Source organism: Leucopleurus acutus (genome assembly GCF_964270905.1).
Source record: "Leucopleurus acutus genome assembly, chromosome: 14".
In the NCBI taxonomy this organism is placed as follows: Eukaryota; Metazoa; Chordata; class Mammalia; order Artiodactyla; family Delphinidae; genus Leucopleurus; species Leucopleurus acutus.
In genome coordinates, this window is record NC_139156.1 from 72,324,673 (window position 1) to 72,347,907 (window position 23,235).

The 23,235-nt window shown below is 41.1% G+C and overlaps 1 protein-coding gene across 1 annotated transcript in view; it reads left to right on the top strand.

Moving 5' to 3' along the window:
• The window catches only part of ANK3 (ankyrin 3), a 333,291-nt gene that overhangs the window by 273,834 nt on the left and 36,222 nt on the right, over positions 1-23,235 (top strand). Inside the window, exons 28-37 of the mRNA XM_082855185.1 lie at positions 750-1,004; positions 2,585-2,792; positions 4,070-4,166; positions 4,769-4,997; positions 5,673-5,798; positions 6,567-6,689; positions 7,129-7,155; positions 8,227-8,308; positions 12,554-20,341; positions 20,966-21,040. Of these exons, the coding sequence (XP_082711311.1) occupies positions 750-1,004; positions 2,585-2,792; positions 4,070-4,166; positions 4,769-4,997; positions 5,673-5,798; positions 6,567-6,689; positions 7,129-7,155; positions 8,227-8,308; positions 12,554-20,341; positions 20,966-21,040 (9,010 nt within the window). The remainder of the gene's footprint in view (positions 1-749; positions 1,005-2,584; positions 2,793-4,069; positions 4,167-4,768; positions 4,998-5,672; positions 5,799-6,566; positions 6,690-7,128; positions 7,156-8,226; positions 8,309-12,553; positions 20,342-20,965; positions 21,041-23,235) is intronic.

Here is a 23,235-nt window from a genome sequence, read left to right on the forward strand (position 1 = left end):
AAGTCGAAACGGCGGCGTCTGAACGAGGGGTGGCAGGAGAGCAAGCCCTTTCCAAGACAGAATCAACGGGACTTTGACCTTTGGATGCGAAGTGTAAAGTCAGTCAGTCAAAGCTATTGGACTGGAGGACTGGGCAAAGTGTAAAGTAAATCGACCAGAGTTAGGACTACAAGGCAAGAAGTAGGTCTGCAGGTGGACAGAAGGGAAGAAGATGTGTCCACTTGTAAATAGGTTGAGCTTGATGTATGAGGGCCGTTGATGAGCAGACAGAAATTGGTGATGATGATACAAATCATTTGGGTAATTTTAAAATATTTTAAAGAGGTTTTCAAATAAAGTTCTAGAGCCTTTCACACATACTGAAGTGCTTACTTTCTTCTTTTTTTTTTTTTTTTTCCTTACTTTCTTATGAGGCCTTACTTTTTTCTGACTCATTCTTACTTTGGGCATCTTGAGGGCAGGTTATTGTAAAGAAGCACAGAATTAAGGTATCCCTTCTTGAAGAGTAGAAATTTGTCCATACGTGGTAAAATGCCAGTTTTTGAAAATGTTTATTCCTCTTCAGTAGAAATATTTTTCTACAAATACTGTGCATTTTTCTACAAATACTTTATAATATTTTTGCAAAGCTTGGTATTATTTTAAGGTCACTATAGTTTTCTCTTTATCATAAAACTGTTTATACTACTGAATCTAAATAATTTTAACTGTCAATATTACACATCAGTTTGTCTCAAGGTATTGGGTAGATAGGCTTATTCTCATGGCTTTTTCATTCTTTTTTCTTTTCAGAACTTGATAGCCCAGAAGAGTTAGGGAAAAAGCGTATCTGCAGGATTATCACTAAGGATTTCCCCCAGTACTTCGCAGTGGTTTCACGGATTAAGCAGGAAAGCAATCAGATTGGTCCTGAAGGTGGAATTCTGAGCAGTACCACCGTGCCCCTCGTCCAGGCTTCTTTCCCCGAGGGTGCTTTAACCAAAAGAATTCGAGTGGGCCTCCAGGTAATGTTCACAAAGAGTTGTTCTCCTTGGTACGTGGAGAGAGCATGTGAGCATGTTCTGCTCTGAAAACTGTTGTCATGACTCATCCTTATGATATATTGCTAATCGAAGCATTTGGGCCATTTTGGGAATCATTAACCTTTTAATGTTTTAAATAAAAAGTATTACGTATGAAGTTAGCGTACTGGCTTATAAGAAAAGGGACATATTTTAGGGTTTTTCTGTTTAGATGTATCACTTGGTTTCTGATGAAAGATCATTTTTTTAACCACAGGTTATTGGTCTCAGTATGTGGAGCAACAAAGCACCAAACAGCACATATACCATTAAAGAAACAAAGTATATTTGATTTGGTTTATAATGTGCCACATCATAAAAATCTATAATAGTGAAACTTGCAAGCTTTCAGATTTTAGTTCAAGTAAATCAAAAATGCTGGGTTTTAACCAAACCAGTTGGAACTTGTTTTGGTTTGGAAAGCTGGCTGAAAATCTTGGCAAGAATGGTCTTTCTTCCATTTATTCATTTCTGTTAGAACTTAACCAGTACTTCTTTTTCTTATTGAATAAGGAAAATAACCTGAAATAACTTAATTTGTGTTGTTACTTAATATAGTAATTAATAGTTTAACTGAAAGTTCAGTAAACATTTGGAGCTAAAGATACCACCTTACATTTCAGTAGTATGAAGTTCCCTGCAACTGTCTCCCACATTGAATATTCTACCGAATTGCAAAGAAATGAAAAGAATTGTTAGACTAGAACTGATATCCTTTGAAATCTTGTACGCCTTTTTGTTACTTAACTCTAGAAACCTCAATAAAAATTGAGGGTACAAGTTGCCTTTGTAACGTTTTACTGAACGCCCTGCATAGATTTAAAAAATACTGGACTCAATATTTGTTGTCCTTTGGATTAGACTGAGAGGTTTCTCTGCCATGAGATCTGACATCCTGTCTCTTTCATGCAAGCCCATGCCATCTGTGTTCTACTGGGGACATACTCTAGCTGTAGGTCCTGCTACAGTGTTAGGTTGTTTTTGTTTTTGCTTTATGCCTTCCTGAAATAGTGAGAAAGGATGAAAAAGAACGATATTTTTTTTGCCCCATAAAATTTTTTAAAAGATTTCTTTAAAATAACAAAATTTCTGGAAAGTTATGTTCTCTTCCACTTCCAAATACTGATAAACATATTAAAATGTTAAACTTGACTCAATAAAATATCTAACATAAAAAAAGACTGAAAATACCAAGTGTTGGCAAATACGTAGAACAACTAGGACACTCACATCTGCTGATGAGAATAAAAACTGGTACCGCAACAAGCATTCTGGAAAACATTTTGGCAATTATGTCATAATGGTGGTCGTATGTGTACCAAATAGCAATTTGGCTCTTAGATATGTAACTACCAGAAACCCATACATGAGGCCATCAGAAGGCATACACAAGAATGTTAATAGCAGAAGAAGGACATTTTTTTGGTGGTCGTTTTTGGTTTTTTCCTCCTCAGTTAAGAAGTCCACTTTCTGATAAGAGCAAAATGTCCACTTTCATTTAAGGTCCTTTCTCTTGTCTCTAGGCCCAGCCTGTTCCAGATGAAACCGTGAAAAAGATCCTTGGAAACAAAGCAACATTTAGCCCAATTGTCACTGTGGAACCCAGAAGAAGGAAATTCCATAAGCCTATCACAATGACCATTCCAGTGCCCCCGGCCTCCGGAGAAGGTGTCTCCAATGGGTACAAGGGAGACACCACACCCAATCTGCGCCTTCTCTGCAGCATTACAGGTTTGGTTAAGTTGTTGCAGTTTTTGCTATTAATGCTCTAGCATTCGCAATGATTCTGTACAAAGATGGAAAACCTTTGAACATCCCTGCCAACATTATAAGAGTAGGAAAAAAAAAGAATAAAACATTTTACTTGTCCATCACCTCATCTCTATTATCCCTGTAATTATTTCTTTAAGATGCTGATAGCATGACATTTTTCAGTGGTATCATTTTTCCCATTAAGTTTAGTGTTAATAGTAGTGCGTTTTTAAGGTGATTGAGGTATTATTGAATCTACTGGAGCATCTAGGTAATCTCTCGGTGACTGAGGTAACAGACCTAGCAACACCCTTTAGGCTATAGGAAATTGCATGGACTTTGGGGGAAACAGAGGCTCCCACAGAGCGCCAGGAGTAGGGAAGAGCCACGTGAGTATATGATTCTTCTCACCTACTCTATTCACAAGTGTAATCCAATAGACTAAATATGCAGGACTTAGGTGAACACATTTTGTGATAAGCACCCGGAGTCCAGAGCTAATTCATCATTTGATTAACCTGCGTTTGTAACTTAAAGATAGGTTTTCCTGTTTGTTTGTTTTTTCTGAAGAGTAATTTTAATGGCTGGTTCCCCTTATAGCCTGGAAAGTTAAATGATTCAGGAAGTATAAAATGACTTTCATTTTAACTTTCCTGATCGTTCTTGACTTCTTTAAAAAATAAAAGAATGGGCTTCCCTGGTGGCGCAGTGGTTGAGAGTCCGCCTGCCGATGCAGGGGATGCGGGTTCGTGCCCCGGTCTGGGAGGATCCCACATGCCGCGGAGCGGCTGGGCCCGTGAGCCATGGCCGCTGAGCCTGCGCGTCCGGAGCCTGTGCTCCGCAATGGGAGAGGCCACAGCAGTGAGAGGCCCGCGTACCGCCAAAAAAAAATAATAATAATAATAAATAATAAAAGAATTATACTATCTGCAACAACAAATCTTTGCACATGTAAATTGTGGCTTAAAATGAATGGCTTAAACTTGTGTGCCCCAAGTTTAAGCCATTCATTAGTATCCAGACAAACAGAAAGGTGATTTTTTTCCTAACCTAATATTATCTTACAAGGAGGTCACTATAGGCTGGTCAAAGTATGACAGGAGAGGAGAGAGGAGAACTATCTTTCGTACGTGTCATTAATGAAAGTGCTGAAGTTTTGCGAGTTGCTGGCTATACAGAAAGAACAGGATGACATTAAAAATTTTACAAGGAGCGTCTCCCATAATAAAGTCACGTATCTGGTGTTGTTCTCTCAGGGGGCACATCGCCTGCTCAGTGGGAAGACATCACAGGAACTACTCCTCTGACGTTTATAAAGGATTGTGTCTCTTTTACAACCAACGTTTCTGCCAGGTATGGAAATATAAGGATTCCAAAAAGTACTAGGAATTATTTTTATTACCTTTTGGAAAGTAAAAATTGTTGTGCTTAATACCAGTATGATTGTTCTGTAAAATGCTGATGGTGAAGTTGGGCCTAGCTCAGAAATTTTAAGTTCACTTGGATGTCATTTTATCCGGCTCTCCCAGGGAGCCTATAAGGTAGTAAACTTGCTCCTTAGCAATTCATAAAAACGGATAGGATCTTCCTTTCTCTCCCATTTTCCCCCATAAAATTCTTGTTCCTTCCAGAGGTGAAGTAATAAACTCTGAAGCAGGAGTAGAAAGGAAGGCTTGTCGTGGGTATGTGTAAGAGGGGAAAAAGAATTTTATGGAAAAGAAAATAGAGGAGAAAAGTCCTTAGCATTTTCTTAGCAAAAGCATAACAAATAATAAAAGTAGGGTTTCTGTATTTTATAAACAGAGTAAATATCTTTGCTGTTTGTTCAAATGAACAAGTTAATGTTTTGGTTTAGTTCCTTTACATACTCTGTTTTAATGGTGAAGCTTTTTAAGATTTGGCTTTGGCATCTCCCTATGTTTATACTTTGGATATTTTGCTTTTGTCTCCCTCAGATTTTGGCTTGCAGACTGCCATCAAGTTTTAGAAACCGTGGGGTTAGCCACACAACTGTACAGAGAATTAATATGTGTTCCATATATGGCCAAGTTTGTTGTTTTTGCCAAAATGAATGATCCTGTAGAATCCTCTCTGCGATGTTTCTGCATGACAGATGATAAAGTGGACAAAACTTTAGAGCAGCAAGAGAATTTTGAGGAGGTTGCAAGAAGCAAAGATATTGAGGTACCTTGTTTACAGCAAGTGCTGTAAACAGTTACAGCACTTTCGGTTACATTCTCCAGACATTGAGTTTTCTTTTGAGGTCCTAATACAGCATGTACTATAAATATCAAATACATTATTGATTTTAGTTTTTGTTTTAAAATGTGATACAGATTCACTCTCAAATGATTTTAAATGTCTTCGAGGTTATCTTAGTTGGTTAAAATGTAGTACCAATGAATCCAGGTCATGGTTGCGATTTTCCTGTGGCCACTTGAGTTATTTTCATGTTCACTGTCTAGACACATCACCATGATTTTCCTTTTTCAATCACTGGATAAGTATCTAAAAGTCAAAAAAAACTTTCAAACTCTATGGGTAAGTGGTTGATATCAGGCACTTTCTCAAATATGTTTAAAGTTGGTAGAATAGAAATAAATCTAGATTTATATTTGGTAGAACAGAAATAAATCTATAATTCTGTCTTGTACATGTCCATGTTGCAGTTTCCAATCGCAGTTACTAATTGTGAACCGATAGAGTTATTTTTGTGGCAAATAGCACCACCAGAAGTAATTTCCCAATTACAAGACAAACGTGACATGGAAACATGTCGGTCTTTTAAGGTTATATGACTTAAAATCTCAGAATTCTTTCCATTTACCATTAAATTATGTATTTCTTTTACTCCAAAAGGTTCTGGAAGGAAAGCCTATTTATGTTGATTGTTATGGAAACCTGGCCGCACTTACCAAAGGAGGACAGCAACTTGTTTTTAACTTTTATGCTTTCAAAGAAAATAGACTGCCATTCTCCATCAAGGTAAATCACCTTCAAGAGAGACTCTGTGGATTTTTTTTTAAATGCTCTTAACGAATAAAAAAGATTCTAATGATTTATTCAGTTGGAAATATCCCACCAAACTTAAATTCATAGGAACAAAGTCAGATTTTTGTCCTAGTTCTACCTGAGTGTACTTTAGAGCCAGGAAAGCTTTATAATTAGTAAAAAGAGTCTCTACCTTTTAAACAGCTAAATGATCATTTATATGTAGGCAAATGTTTGTGAGACCAAGCAATCTAGAATAACAAAATACATCCTATCTGGACTGCTCAGTAATCAGATAATGGATGAAATCCAAATTGATTGTTCAAGTTTCACCTTTATTTCTGGTGGAACCCGGGGACATTCTGGAGAGACCATCTTCCTCCTCAGAGAACCAAAGGACACAGGAGAATTGTTTTATTGTTATTACTATTTGCTGCTGTTATGGTTGCTAAAACTGAGGCTTTGAAAAAAAGAAATGATTAGACAGGAAGAAAATACATATAACTCAGACTATACACTGGATTGTCAGGATGAGACCAGCAGACGTAACATTCCTGTGTTTGGACTAGGAATTGGGCGTTCTAAATCTTGCCAGGTTTAAATGTGACTATGTCGGCTGGGCTGTAATCGTTATCACCTTTTCCCTTTACTATTCCTGGTTCTCGAAGGGCTCCATAAAACAAACACGCTTAACTCTTGTGCAGATGGGCAATCCTCAGAAAAGTCTCTTTCTGTAACTGTCAACTACCTAAATTCTTCTAGATTAGAGACACCAGCCAAGAGCCCTGTGGTCGTCTGTCTTTTCTGAAAGAACCAAAGACAACAAAAGGACTGCCTCAGACAGCTGTTTGCAACTTAAACATCACTCTGCCCGCACATAAAAAGGTATCTTTTAATACTGGCTTATTTTAACTTTCTTTCCCTGGCCTTGAAGAAGTGGGCCCTTGGTATGCAATTAAGGAATGCTTTGTAACATGATTAAAGCTCTTGAAACTCAAGTTTTATTAGTCTCTTTGTGTAGACTGACCAAGTCTTGTGACTGTGGTGTCAGATTCTTATGGTTTGTACGATGGAGTCCTCTGTTTATTGCTTCTGCTTCTGCTGGTAGTTCATAGATTTTCTTTGTTTTCAAATAATGTCACACATTAATTTGCCATGGATGTATAGCTTTGATATTTTTTGTTGGCTTCTTTTGGTTTGCTTTGCTTTCTAAAGCAGCTTGCATTTTGTGCTCCCTACTCAGTCCTTTTCATATCCTGATATTCTTTTCCCTGCTGTCCATTATAATATTCCTTGTCTCTGCAATGCATCTTGGAACCAAAAGGAGACAGAGTCAGATCAAGAGGATGAGGTAATATGAACACTTCTGCTTTTACTCTATCAGAGATAGAATAGAAATGGAACTGTATAAAAGAAGTTGCAGAGGGCTGAAGTGTGGGAAATGTATTCTATTTTTGCAGATCTTAGCTTAAATGAGGTAAAGCATACTTTTCCTTAAAGAATAATTTACTCTTCCACATGTACAGAAGAGTACTTTAGTACAATCAATAGAATTAAAATCCAGCTAATGACTTAAAAAGAGGAGCTAAAGTTCTTTAAGTATTTTTTAAATGTGATAGATTGGCATGGATAAATATACATTTGTGCATATTTTCACCTAGTATCCACTGTTATAACTTTTAAATCAAAGATGATGATAATATATGACATTTTACATGTTTTATGCACTATAAAATATGCGCTCAGTGGCTACTGACAAATATTTGATATTCTATTTAAAGAAATTTATCTTGGCCATTTTTTAAGAGTATAATTGTTCAATTAAGTTTTAAATAAACTTTTTCTTATAAGTTATCTCCTAGTATTTCTCCAAGTTATCAGATCACTGGATTTTTAAAACTCACACCTCAGTAATAATAAATAGAATCAGTAGCCTTAAGACTCAGTAACATTACTTCAGTAAAACCATTAACCTCTTTTTAATCTCCTCGTCTACATTTTATGCCTATTAACATATAGAAACAACAGCAGTAATCATGATAATAAACGTTGTGTGCCTTTTTTTCCTTGAATGTACTCACAACGAGTGAGTGTACATCATGATATATGTGCTTTCAATATGAACAAATTTGGGAAAATTTACTGCTCAGCATCAGAAGTCTCTGTAGTGCTTGTCTTTTATTTGTAGTTCCCTGTAGTCTGCTGTGTTGGTGCTCTTATATTTTGCTAAATGATGGTTATTTGGCTAAGAATTGGGGTGGGGTTGTAGAACCACAGTAGGAAATTAGCATTTCCCTGAGGAAAATCCGTAAGAAGAAAAATAAGGATAAACAAGATATCAACATGCCATTCTACAGAATGTTTCAAAATGATGAAAATGTCACAAGGAAGTGGAACATAATCTTCCTCTTTTCTTTTCCAGAACGAGAAAACGGATAGACGACAGAGCTTTGCATCGTTGGCTTTACGTAAGCGCTACAGCTACTTGACTGAGCCTGGAATGAGTGAGTTTCCTAACACACTTACTAATCTATGTGGATTTTTATAAGAAGAGACATTTTTTCTATACTAACTGAACTTTGGGGTCATGTGAAAACCCAATGGCAGAAGAAAATTGCCGGCGGGAAAACTTTATCATGAGATCTAAGTAATATATTGTATATAGTTGGAGATGTGAGGTACAAACACCCCCAGATCGTAGCTTTAAAAGTGTTTTTAAGCCAGTAGCTATTTTTTTTTTTAATTAGAAACATCTATCACTTGAATTTGAAAACCCTGATTTCACCTTGGTAGTTAACTGTGTTAGGAGATAATGTTGTACCAAGGTTGCTTTAAATCCGTGCTCAAAAGAGAAAATATTTACTTTCATCCATGTGGGACGGTATAAAGGATGATAAAGTAACTCTGGTCATCTCATTTTTCTTAATACAGGTGGGTCATTATATCTTAGTCCTGGTTCCTTTTTGTCCCAGTTGGCAAGAATTATATTTTCCTACCTTCTTGAGGTAGCACTTGTTTACTGATTTCTGTTTCCTCCCTCCCTCTCTCTCTCCCCTTCCCTCTGCTCTTTATTAAATATCAGCTCTAAGGCTGGCCTTCACTAGACGGGTTAAACTCTTTTCTTCTCTCAGTGATTGTTTTGGTCCATTGTTAACTGGCTTGCAAGTATCAAGGCATAGGTTCATTCAGTCATATTCGTTCGTTCTCTCTGTCTCCCTCCCCCCTCTCTGTGTTTCCCTCATCCTTATGTTTATCACCTCTGGTGATCACTGCCTTCAAGATAACCCTCTCCACCAACAGGAACTAAGAATGCTGAGAGCAGCAGTGTGTTTAACCGATGTAGCGTGGTGCCACTTGAACCATCAGAGGAGGATTTATACAAAAATTATTTTTAAATTAGTGAATCATTTCTAGCTGCTTCCCATTACTCACAGTTACTTGAATTCAGGGAGGATTGGAAATTTACCAGTAAGAACCACAACTCTGGTTTTTCCCATCTTTCCTGAATTCTTGTTTCTGTGGGCCAACATAGCATATTAAATGTGCAGCAGGAAACTACTCTACTACTTCGCTCAGGTGGTCTTAGCATAATCTTCTGCAGTCTAGCTCCTGGAGTACATACTAGGGAAGCTTTTACATTCAGACACAAAATGGGGAACATAAGAGAAAGGAAACCCAACCACTCTCATGAATGTTCTTCCAGATCTCTTTTTTTCCTCTAGCATAAATGTCTAAATCTTTCCAAAACCATAGAGCTGAAATTAACTCCCATTATGCTACAAAGCAGGGAACGTATGTGTGTATGTAACTAGATGGTTTTTCAATACAACTGAATCTCCTGGGTGGAAGTTTTCCTTGGGATACTCTTTTGCCCCAAAGCTAAGGTTCTCATGGTGTAGATGCTTGGTACTCCCAGGCAGTAGCCTTGAGCTTTGGACAGTCTCCATGGACCAGCTACTTGAGGTTGGGGTACCTCTGGGCAGGCAAGCTCCTATCCGATTTTGGTCCCTAAGGTATTTGTTTGAGGAATATATGAGTTGTAAGGTCAGGTGTGTGTGCTGAGACAATTGAATTTTTCCCACCTCTGAAAGGGTTGCTACTTCTTGGTTAGCTTCAGTTAAGGTAAATGTAGTTTGTCTTCCTTGACTTTTGATAGAAGGAAGAAGGTACTTTTCTCTCTGTTTTACAAGAGGGAGCATAATGGTGGACAGAAGAATGGGAAGAACTAAGAAAGGACTAAAAGAAAACCTAAGGAAATGTTATGGCCCCTGAATTGGTGTTAGAACTCCAAGTGAAGGCAGCTTTTCCTGTACTACCCTGTCCTTTCCAACGCCCCCCTCCAGAAAAAAGATTCTGCTGTAATTCAGTGCCTGACACCCAGAATTCCCTTTGTTATAAAGGGTGTCACAAAATATGTATCATTAAAGCATAAAATATGTAACTAATCAGTAAATGGGTTGCTTCGTGCAAAGGATAAAACCCTAGATGTGGTTCAGAAGACTGCTCTGCTTGGTGAAGCCAGACTTCAGTGGTAAAGGAGAGATGCTTTGCCAGTTTCTGGTAGTTATAAAAATAAGTTCTCTTGAGCCATTAAACGGAGCCCAAATCACTGAATTGAAGGAATCCCCAGACCTTCCATTTGCAGTGTGGTGTTTCCAAAATTAAGCCAATGTGGAGAATTGTGACTAGGAGGGGTAATGAATGGGTGAGTTTTTTCCTTAGTTCTTCCACTTTTCTTTAGAATAATATGTAAGCCTAGAAAAGGATATGTTCTGAATGTTTGAATTTAAATGTACACCAGGAATGAAAATCTTCACCCTTGTGGGAGTCGCTGTTAATCCAAGGACTGGATTGTAGCAATGGCACGAGCACAGCATGAAGAGCGTAAAGATGAAGCAGAGTCTCATTTCCTCTTCGAGTTTCACTCTTATTCTGAACACCAGTGCTTTCTGGAAGCGAAACTCTACTCAACTTTGACATAGAACGTTAGCCCTTGGCAGGCATTCCGAACCTCTGTGACCAGCTCAGTTTGTTTCCTAGAACTGTAGAAGTAGAGAGGACTCAGTGTGTGCTTGTTCTCCCCCAGCGAGGGTGCTTACCTCATTTGTATGTTTCTTATCCCATTGCCAGAAGAATGCTGGTACTAAATCCATCCTTCCTGGTGGTAGGTCTGCCTCATGGTTGCGCCAGTGTTCGGGGTATCCATGAGTCCCATGAATATTCTGGGAAGGAACCAGAATTGGTCCCTTTGCTATCGATAAAATATATACACGGATATATACCGTATCCTACTGTAGAGAGTTAAATAGGGGGTGTTAAAAATATGACTGCTTTTAAGATTTCCCCCATGATACCTTTTGAGAATTAGAAGTAAATGGATTAGGAAAAATATCTGAGATAAACTATGTGCTTCTATCCGTAATGAAGACACCACCAGACATGGATATATTCAGTTGCAGATGGATCTTTCATATGCAGTATTAAATATTTTCCTAAAAAAATCTCAAAAGGGGACTTCCCTGGCGGTCCTGTGGTTAAAAGACTCCGCACTTCCACTTCACGGGGCACGAGTTTGATCCCTGGTCAGGGAACTAAAGATCCCAGAAGTTGCGAGGGGCGGCCAAAAAAAAAAAATCTCAAAAGGTACCAAGACTTCACATCTCATGGAAAAAGTGTACTCTTCTTTCTAAATACTCTTGTGAAAGTGTTTTTAAAGTTTACACATTGTGCATAATATGGCATAAAAATTGTATTACTTCTTTGGCTCGTTTGCCGTGATATATCGCGCATGAGAAAATGTTTTCAGTTGCTTTGCTTGCTTATGGTAACCATGAACCATATTTCTGGTTTCCCCCCCCCCCCTTTGTGTGTGCGTACACATGCATTCTAAAATCATTTCATGTTACGTTCCTTTTTTCCTCACCAAAAGGAATATACTGCATGGAAAAGATAAATGCAAACATTCCTTTTGTGTTTTTTTTTTTTCTTTTAAAATTCTGACTCAGAAAACTTCTTGCTCTTATTGGCTTTTTACGGGTGTGAAGCATAACCGAGTTGTGCATGGAAGATACAGATTTAAAATCCAGTGGCTTCACAGTTTGCACATCAGTTGCCTGTCACTTAAAAGTTATTTTGGATCCTGCATGAAATAGGCTTGAGTGGTTTTCTAAAATAAGAGTTTTAGACATTTCATGTATAGCTACGCACATTGATGTGGTTCTAAGTAGGTGCAATCTGTATCACCGAGAGGTCCAAGGAGATGGAACATTAGAACTTACTAAAATGAGAGTTACATGGTTGCACGAAACAAACATGTACCTATACGGGCAAAACAGAACGGCTACTGATATTTCAAAACCAGCACATAAGAAAGTCAATAGGAAGTAAGGGAATAGTTTTTCCATTGTGGTTATTTTTCTCATCATCGTTTCCTTGTGTTTTTTGTTTTTCTGGTTTTTTTCACTGTTGGCCTATTTGGTTGCAACGTGCTTTTTCTGTCTTTTCATTTCACACTGCTCTGTGTTTTACTTAGTTTTTGTTTTTAACTTTGGATTAGTTATGTCTGTAGCAATTTTTTTTTTCCTCTTAATTGTTCCTTTTGCCTCTTCCATTCTAAATCATGCAAACAATTGTACTTGCTTTTGTAATATTTCAAAGTTTACTGACCAATTTTTTTCTCTGGTCTCTCTGTTTCTCAACCATTTTTGTTGATTTTTGTGTTTGATTTCATTTTAAAATTTAAGAAACAGTTGAACGGAGCGCAGGACCAACGAGATCCCTCCCCACCACTTACTCATACAAGCCATTCTTTTCTGCAAGAGCATACCAGTCCTGCACAGCAGCTCCGATGACAGTGCCCGGGCCGGCCACGTCAGGCTTCACTTCCTTATCAAGTTCCTCCTCTAATACGCCATCAGCTTCTCCATTAAAATCAATATGGTCTGTTTCGACTCCTTCTCCAATCAAATCCACGTTAGGCGCATCAACTACATCTTCGGTTAAATCCATTAGTGATGTGGCATCTCCAATTAGATCCTTTCGGACAATTTCTTCGCCAATAAAAACAGTGGTGTCACAGTCTCCATACAATATCCAAGTTTCCTCTGGTACCCTGGTTAGAGCTCCCACAGTCATGGAGGCCTCGCCTTTAAAGGGGCTGGCATCCAATTCTACGTTTTCCTCTCGAACGTCCCCGGTGACTACAGCAGGGTCTCTTTTGGAGAGGTCGTCCATTACCATGACACCCCCTGCTTCCCCCAAATCAAACATTAATATGTATTCCTCGAGTCTGCCATTTAAGTCAATTATCACATCCACAGCACCGCTAATATCTTCACCTTTAATGTCAGTGGTGTCTCCAGCTAAATCAACAGCTGATATCATTTCATCAGCTAAAGTTACGATGGCCTCTTCTCTCTCATCACCCGTGAAACAGATGCCTGGACACGCAGAGGTAGCATTAGTCAACGGATCTATTTCCCCTCTGAAATATCCATCATCTTCAACTTTAATTAACGGATGCAAAGCCACTGCCACGTTACAGGAAAAAATTGCTACAGCTACACACTCTGTGAGCTCTGTGGTTAACGGAGCCACTGACGCAGTTGAGAAAGTGTTCCCGACCACCACAGCAATGCCGTTTTCCCCACTCAGGTCATATGTTTCTCCAGCACCATCAGCTTTTCAGTCTCTAAGAACTCCTTCTGCAAGTGCACTCTATACATCCCTCGGGTCGTCGATATCTGCAACTACCTCATCTGTAACTTCATCAGTAATAACAGTGCCAGTATACTCTGTAGTCAATGTTTTGCCGGAACCAGCATTAAAGAAACTTCCAGACTCTAATTCACTTACAAAATCAGCAGCAGCCCTGCTGTCGCCCATTAAAACATTGACTACGGAGACACTTCCTCAGCCCCATTTCAATCGAACTTCATCTCCAGTTAAGTCATCTTTGTTCCTTGCACCATCTGCCCTCAAGCTGTCTACGCCATCTTCTCTGTCTTCCAGTCAGGAGATACTAAAAGACGTGGCTGAAATGAAGGAGGACCTAATGCGGATGACTGCAATACTCCAAACAGACGTGCCTGAGGAGAAGCCATTCCAACCTGAACTCCCCAAAGAAGGGAGAATCGACGACGAAGAACCTTTCAAAATTGTCGAGAAAGTGAAGGAAGACTTAGTGAAAGTTAGTGAAATCCTTAAAAAGGATGTCTGTGTGGATAACAAGGGACCACCCAAATCACCAAAGAGTGACAACGGACATTCTCCCGAAGACGACTGGACAGAATTCAGTTCAGAAGAAATAAGAGAGGCAAGACAACAGGCTGCTGCGAGCCGTTCTCCATCTCCGCCAGAGAGAGCACAAGTTAAGGCAAAGGCTGCCTCCGACAAGGACTATAACTTGGCCCAAGTTATCGATTACCTAACAAATGATATCGGGAGTAGTTCACTGACGAACTTCAAGTACAAGTTTGAGGATGCCAAGAAGGATGGTGAAGAGAGACAGAAACGAATTTTAAAACCAGCAATCGCCCTGCAGGAACACAAACTCAAAATGCCTCCAGCCTCCATGAGGTCTTCCACCTCCGAGAAGGAGTTATGTAAGACGGCCGACTCCTTCTTTGGAACAGATACTATTTTAGAGTCTCCAGATGACTTTTCTCAGCATGACCAAGATAAAAGTCCCTTGTCTGACAGCGGCTTTGAAACAAGAAGTGAGAAAACACCTTCAGCCCCACAAAGCGCTGAAAGCACTGGTCCCAAACCACTTTTTCAGGAAGTCCCCATCCCTCCGGTCATTACAGAAACGAGAACGGAAGTGGTTCATGTTATCAGGAGCTATGAGCCCTCAGCTGGAGAGGCTCCCCCGTCCCAACCAGAGGAGCCCATGTCACCCAAACCGTCACCTACGTTTATGGAGCTGGAACCAAAGCCCACCGCTTCTAGTATTAAAGAAAAAGTCAAAGCGTTTCAAATGAAAACCAGTAGCGAAGAAGACGACCACAGTCACGTTCTGGGCAAAGGCATGCGTGTTAAAGAAGAGACTCACATAACCACAACCACCAGAATGGTTTATCATTCTCCACCAGGCAGTGAAGGCGCCTCTGAGAGAATTGAAGAAACCATGTCAGTCCACGACATCATGAAGGCCTTTCAGTCCGGGCGAGACCCTTCCAAAGAGCTGGCAGGTCTGTTTGAACATAAGTCGGCAGTGTCCCCAGACGTTCACAAGTCTGCTGCTGAAACCTCAGCCCAGCACGCAGAGAAGGACAACCAAATGAAACCCAAACTGGAGCGTATAATAGAAGTCCACATCGAAAAAGGTAACCAAGCTGAGCCCACTGAAGTCATTATTAGAGAAACCAAAAAGCATCCCGAAAAGGAAATGTATGTATATCAGAAAGACTTATCCCGGGGAGATATTAACCTAAAAGATTTTCTGCCAGAAAAACACGATGCTTTTCCTTGTTCAGAGGAACAGGGTCAGCAAGAAGAAGAAGAACTCACTGCTGAAGAGTCGTTGCCTTCTTATCTGGAGTCTTCCAGAGTAAACACTCCCGTGTCCCAAGAAGAAGATAGTCGCCCCAGTTCTGCTCAGCTCATATCTGATGACTCTTATAAAACACTGAAGCTTTGGAGTCAGCACTCAATAGAATACCATGACGATGAGTTGTCAGAACTAAGAGGGGAATCTTACAGGTTTGCTGAGAAAATGCTTCTGTCAGAAAAGCTAGATGTGTCTCATTCTGATACCGAGGAATCAGTTACAGACCATGCGGGACCCCCTAGCTCAGAGTTACAGGGGTCTGATAAGCGGGCCAGAGAAAAAGTAGTCACTGCCCCCCAAAAAGAAATTCTCTCCAAAATCTATAAAGATGTGTCTGAAAATGGTGTAGGTAAAGTGTCTAAGGATGAGCATTTTGATAAAGTAACAGTGTTGCACTATTCTGGCGATGTTAGTAGTCCAAAACATGCCATGTGGATGCGCTTTGCTGAGGACAGATTAGACAGAGGTAGAGAGAAGTTGATATACGAAGATAGGGTGGACAGGACCGTGAAGGAAGCTGAAGAAAAACTGACTGAAGTGTCACAGTTTTTTCGTGACAGAACCGAAAAGCTCAATGATGAACTGCAGTCCCCAGAGAAAAAGCCACACCCTAGGAATGGCAAAGAATACTCATCTCAAAGCTCTACCGGTAGCAGCCCTGAGAAAGCACTGCTGACAGAACTGCTGGTCAACAGTGACGAGTGGGTCAAGGCGAGGCAGCGTGGCTGTGACAGACAAGGCTTCCCCAGAGCCGACGAGAAGGACGCAGTCAGTCTGCCCAGCAGCCCGGAGGTGGTTCCTTCCCAACAGACTGAGGATAGCAAGTCCACAGAGGAAGCCCAAGGAAGTCGTTCACAGAGCAAAGAATCAGAAGGGCCCCAGTCTGGGTTTCAGCTCAAACAATCGAAACTCAGTTCCATTAGATTAAAATTTGAACAAGGCACGCAGGCCAAAAGTAAGGACGTTTCTCAAGAAGACACAAAGCCGGATGGCCAATCCAGAATCCCAGTTAAAAAAATCCAGGAGAGCAAGCTACCTGTCTACCAAGTGTTCGCTAGAGAGAAACAGAAGGCCATAGGCCCTTTGGATGAAAGTGTCCCTATGCAAAAAGATCTTACGGTATTCAGAGCTAAAGATGAGCATGTCCAGAGCCATGAAACGGCTGTAAGTGATTTTGGCTCTGATGATGTGAAAAAACAGAGAACTGAAATCTCAAGTAAAGCAATGCCTGACTATTTTTCTGAGCAACAGCCTAAGGACTTGGCATGTCACGTAACCGCAGAATTAGCAACCCAGGGACCATGGGACAAAAAGGTCTTTAGAACGTGGGAAAGTCCTGGAGCCACTAACAATAAGTCGCAGAAAGAGAAACTTTCGCATGTACTTGTTCATGATGTAAGAGAGAATCACGTTGGTCACCCTGAGAGTAAAACTGTTGATCAGAGGGATGAATTTCTGTCTGTGACCGAGAGAGAACACAAATTGTTAACAAATGGCTCTCTCTCAGAAATTAAGGAAATGACTGTAAAATCTCCCTCCAAAAAAGTCTTATACAGGGAATACGGTGTTAAAGACGGGGAACATCCAGGTGGATCTCTTGACCAACCTTCCAGGAGAAGTGAGAGCTCGGCAGTGTCGCACATCCCTGTCAGGGCTGCGGAGGAAAGGAGGACGCCGTCTTCTGACATTCCCGATGGTTTTTGCAAGCAGTCGACATTTCCAAAACATGAACTATCACAAAAGTTATCCCACTCAAGTATGAGTAAAGAGACAGCTGAGACACAGCACTTTAATGCTACAGAAGATGAAAAAGTTACCTATTCAGAAATCAGCAAAGTTTCCAAACGTCAGAGTTACGTAGGCTTATGCCCGCCTCTCGATGAAACCGAGCTCTCCCCGACCAAGTCTCCTGATTCTCTAGAGTTTAGCCCAGGAAAGGAATCGCCCTCCAGTGATGTACTCGACCACAGTCCCATTGATGGATTGGAAAAAGTTGCACCACTGGCCCAGACGGAGGGAGGGAAAGAGATAAAAACTTTACCTGTTTATGTCAGTTTTGTACAGGTGGGGAAGCAGTATGAAAAGGAGATACAACAAGGAGGTGTAAAAAAAATCATAAGTCAGGAATGTAAGACGGTACAAGAGACCAGGGGGACCTTTTATACAACTAGACAGCAAAAGCAACCCCCTTCTCCCCAGGCTAGTCCCGAAGATGATACTCTAGAGCAAGTGTCCTTTCTAGACAGCTCTGGGAAAAGCCCTTTAACCCCAGAGACGCCCAGTTCAGAGGAAGTGAGTTATGAATTTACATCTAAGACACCCGACTCGCTTATAGCTTATATACCAGGCAAACCCAGCCCAATTCCCGAGGTTTCGGAGGAATCTGAGGAGGAGGGACAGGCCAGGTCAGCCTCCTTACAGCAGACCGCAGTGGAGGAGACGGCAGCAGTCGGGCGCCACACGCCTAGCAGTGTGAGCACAGACTCTAACCAAAGACTCAGAGCTAACAGAGTTGCCTACATTGAATTTCCCCCTCCTCCACCGCTGGATGCAGACCAGATGGAGTCCGATAAGAAACATCCTTACCTCCCTGAAAGAGAGGTTGACATGATTGAAGTCAGTCTGCAAGACGAGCATGACAAGTACCGGCTGGCGGAACCGGTCATCAGGGTGCAGCCGCCTTCCCCAGTTCCTCCTGGGGCGGACATCAGTGACTCCAGCGATGACGAATCCCTTTATCAACCAGTCCCGGTCAAAAAATACACCTTCAAGTTAAAGGAGGTCGACGACGAACAAAAAGAAGTGACAAAATCCAAAGCCTCCGCTGAAAAGGCTTCCACCCAGAAAGAATCAGAAATGAATGGATCTGGAAAAGATACTGAATTTGGCCTTGGCCTTGATTCACCTCAGAATGAAACGGCCCAGAATGGGAACAACGACCAGTCCATCACAGAGTGTTCCATTGCCACCACGGCAGAGTTTTCTCACGATACAGATGCCACAGAGATCGACTCTCTGGACGGCTACGACCTGCAAGACGAAGATGACGGCTTGACAGAGAGTGATTCTAAATTCCCAAGTCAAACCCTGGAGCTGAAGAAAGATGTCTGGAACACGGAGGGCATTCTGAAGCCAGCTGATCGCTCCTTTAGCCAAAGCAAGTTGGAAGTTATCCAGGAGGAGGAGGGAAGGGTGGGGCCAGATGAAGAGAAGCCACCTTCCAAAAGCCCTTCATCTGACAAGACTCCCGCTAAGACTGATCAGAAGTCGGGGGCCCAGTTTTTCACACTAGAAGGCAGACATCCTGACAGATCAGTGTTTCCTGATACTTATTTCAGTTACAAAGTAGATGAAGAATTTGCCACTCCTTTTAAGACAGTAGCTACCAAAGGTCTAGATTTTGACCCCTGGTCTAATAACCGAGGGGATGATGACGTTTATGACAGTAAATCACGGGAAGATGAAACTAAGCCATTTGGTCTGGCTGTGGAAGACCGCTCTCCAGCCACCACCCCTGATACAACGCCAGCCCGAACGCCAACTGACGAAAGTACCCCTACTAGTGAGCCTAACCCCTTCCCATTTCATGAAGGAAAAATGTTTGAGATGACTCGCAGTGGTGCAATTGACATGAGCAAGAGGGATTTTGTGGAAGAGAGGCTCCAATTTTTCCAGATTGGTGAGCATACTTCTGAAGGGAAGTCAGGGGACCCGGGGGAAGGGGATAAAAGTACAGTCACTGCCATACCACAGCCACAGGCAGGGGACACCACTGTAGAAACCAATCTAGAGGGAAATGTAGAGGCACCTACAGTGGAACCTAACCCCAGCATCCCGACCAGCGGAGAGTGTCAGGAAGGCACATCCGGTAGCGGCTCCCAGGAGAAAGCAGCAGCAGCGGCCACTAACACCTCTAAACTTGACCCCAAGTTGCGCACGCCTATAAAGATGGGAATTTCTGCGTCCACCATGACCTTGAAGAAAGAAGGCCCTGGAGAAGTGACAGATAAGATAGAAGCTGTGATGACCAGTGGTCAGGGATTAGAGAATGAACCTGTAACAGTGATTTCAAATACAGCCAATAGCCACATGGGCGTTAGGCCCCAAGAAAAACATGATTTTCAAAAAGATAACTTTAATAACAACAACAATTTGGATTCTTCCACTATACAGACAGATAACATTACAAGTCACGTAGTTCTGACAGAACATTCTGCACCCACTTGTACCACAGAGAGAGCTAATCCAGTGAAAAGCTCATCAGGAAAAAGGACAGGGGTACTGCAAGGACACTGTGTGAGAGAGAAACAGAAAGTTCTCGGAGAGCAGCAAAAGACAAAGGAATCAATAGGGATTAGGCGAAAATCCAAACTTCCCATAAAGGCCACTTCACCAAAAGATCTCTTCCCACCAGATCATATGCCAAACATTCATGTGAGTAAAATGAAGCAGGTTAGTCAATCTGAGAAAACCAAAACCCTTACTGCTTCTTCACGTGTAGATGTAAAGTCCAGAATTCCAGTGAAGAATACACACAGGGAAAACACAGGTTCAGTTAGAAAACCGTGTGCTACACAAAAGCAGGGGCAGCCAGACAGAGGCAAGGCCAAACAGCTTCCATCCAAGTTGCCAGTAAAGGTAAGATCCACCTGTGTCACCACCGTCACCACCACCACCACCACCACAGTTAAAGTTAGGAAAAGTCAGCTTAAGGAAGTATGTAAACACTCCATTGAATATTTTAAGGGAATTAGTGGTGAGACCTTAAAGCTTGTGGACCGCCTCTCGGAAGAAGACAAAAAGATGCAGTCCGAGTTGTCCGATGAGGAAGACAGTACCTCGAGAAACACGTCGTTGTCCGAGACTTCCCGGGGTGGCCAGCCTTCGGTTACAGCGAAGTCTGCTAGAGATAAGAAAACAGAGGCAGCACCTTTAAAATCAAAGAGTGAAAAGGCCGGCAGTGAGAAATGGAGCAGTAGGAGGACTGGTGAGAATGAAGGCAGTCAGGTCTCTCGAGCACTCTTTGCTCACATCCTGGAGAACGAGCATAGTTTGTAAACACTTTCCAACTTGTAGACCCTAGTGCATGAACTGTTGTGATTGCCTGTGGAGTGACTTAACCGTAGTTTCTCATTCTGTCATTGTCATCTGTACGTGCTGTCTATATACCCTTCTTTCTTCCTCTTAACCCAACGACACTGTAGACAGCTAGGGAAGCATGCTGAAGATATCGGTGTCATTCAAGATGAGCAACTTTTTTTTTTTCAGTGTGCTAATGGATATGATTCTGTCAAAGTAAAAGCACAGATGTTGACATGCCATCGTGGTGTTTTCACCAACACGACACTTCTGTAACTACTTAAAGTAGCTAGCTTGTCAGCATGTTGAATTCCATTACATTGAGCATCCATGTAGTCTGACATTGGCCTGATGCAGGTGAAAATCAAGTGAGTCATGTGAAAAGAGAAGTGTTCATGTAGGTGATTAGGACACATTTAAGTGTACAGTGTTAGCAGTAGTCTCTCTGTAAAATCTGAATACTGCTAAAAGCAATTTTCCAGTATCGTGTCTTTCTTGATGATTATTTTAATTAAGAAATTGTAAATCGTAGGTCCACAGAGTCCATGTGAACGGACAGATATCAGGATGGCAATAGTAGCCGATCACCTGGGACTTAGTTGGACAGGTAAGTGTGTATACACCTGAATGAAACAGTTCCTTAATTTGTCTTTTTCACAAGCAGTTTATTATTAAAAACAAAAAGCAATGAGTAAAAAACATTTTTATCACTTGTAATTCTATCTACCCAGAGTTAATTATAGTATACTGTGTTTTTCAAAACTTTTCTATGCACATACCCTAAAGAATAGACATTTAAATCTTATTTTACCTTAAATTTAAGCACTTTCTTCACAGTGCCATTTCTGGTAATATGGGATAACCTTTTACCTAGTAGCAAATTTGTTTTGTGGCATATAGGAAAACGTAGCTAAGGCCTATGGTTTTCAAATAATCCAAAAATTTTAGCTATGGCTTATGCCCTTAGATCAGCTCTCTTAGGCAATAGTTCAACTGATCCATGCCTAGGTTTCACAAATCTTAATCATTCGTGAGTCACTGTCACAATTTTTACGATATACACATATTTGCATGCTTATTGAGCTGATACTTTTAAGCGGGCTCACTTTTACGCTCAAAGATTTATTTAAAAGGAAATCTTATGTCATTTTGATAATGGAAAACAAGGATCATGTTCAATGACTATATAAACAAGAAAACAAAGGATGAGAGTTAAGCTTAAATTTTGAATTAAAATTGAAAAAAATAGGATACAGGTGAATGAATCTATTCAATTTACAAAAATAGTGGAGCTCTGTGAAATGAATGAAACTTTTCATAATCAGGGTGTAGAAGAGGAATTTTTGGCTTGATTTTACTTCATTAAAGATGAAGATAAGGCTCTGTGTCAACTGGACAATACTGCTTTGTAGTTTTTTGGGGGTTTTTTTTTGCAGAACGCGGGCCTCTCACTGTTGTGGCCTCCCTCTCCCGTTGTGGAGCACAGTCTCCGGACGCGCAGGCTCAGCGGCCATGGCTCACAGGCCTAGCCACTCCGTGGCACGTGGGATCCCCCCGGACCGGGGCACGAACCCGTATCCCCTGCATTGGCAGGCGGACTCTCAACCACTGCGCCACCAGGGAAGCCCCTGCTTTGTAGTTTTGATGTTAACTGGGCCCCCCAAATCCTACTTCACATGAATCAGAGAAATTTTAAGGCTTATAGGTTGAGTGTATTTTTTTTTAATGCACAGCCAAAAAACAACAGTTAAATATAAATAAATGTTAATTATTGTCCTATTTAAAGTCATCTTGCATACTATCAGCGACATACATTCTCTACTCAGGGAAACAATTATCTAGGCTATCAAAATGGACAACATGAAACTAGATCATGGCACATAAAGGTCATTTACATTTATTTCCTTCGAATGCCCTGAATCCCAGGCCTTCCTCACCCTCTGTATTAAGGCCTCCTCTCTCCTTCCGCCCAGCCCTGCCCTCAGGCACACTGCTACTGACCTGGCCTAGTGGAGCTCTTAAGAAACAGTGGGTCTGAGTAATCCTTTGCAGACTGTTGAGAGTTAACAGTAATTCATTATGTATAAGTATTTCTGAACATAAGATTAATAATAGAATTATATTTTAACAGTGGACACTGTAATCTGAAAATATCCTGGAGCTAATGTTGATTTTGTGTATTATTTACCCATAACTATTAGATTATTTTCTTTAAGCAAAACCAGTCCTTAGTTTGTCAGAGTAAACTCTTGGAGAATATGTGACATAAGAATAGCGAGAGGGCTTCCCTGGTGGCGCAGTGGTTGAGAGTCCGCCTGCCGATGCAGGGGACGCGGGTTCGTGCCCCGGTCCGGGAGGATCCCACATGCCGCGGAGAGGCTGGGCCCGTGAGCCATGGCCTCTGAGCCTGCGCGTCCGGAGCCTGTGCTCCGCAGCGGGAGAGGCCCCAGCAGTGAGAGGCCCGCGTACCGCAAAAAAAAAAGGAATAGCGAGACAAAGTCATAAAACTGTAAAATTCTCAGTGACAATGTGTCTTTGCTCTTCACTGAGTCTCTAGACAAAGGATATGGTTTGGTCACGAGGGCAGGAAGGATTACTGCCCTTAAAACACAAAGAGATAAGGCACTTAAAAAAAATTAACTTTTCTAATTTGAATTACTGTATGCTCAATGAAGATTATTAGGAAAATTAGCATTTAGAAAAACGAAATTTAGATCCATCCCTCAGAACCGCTGTTAACAAGCAACTTAATGTACTTTGTTTTTTTTTTTTTTAAATAAAAAGCTTTTAAAATGTTATATA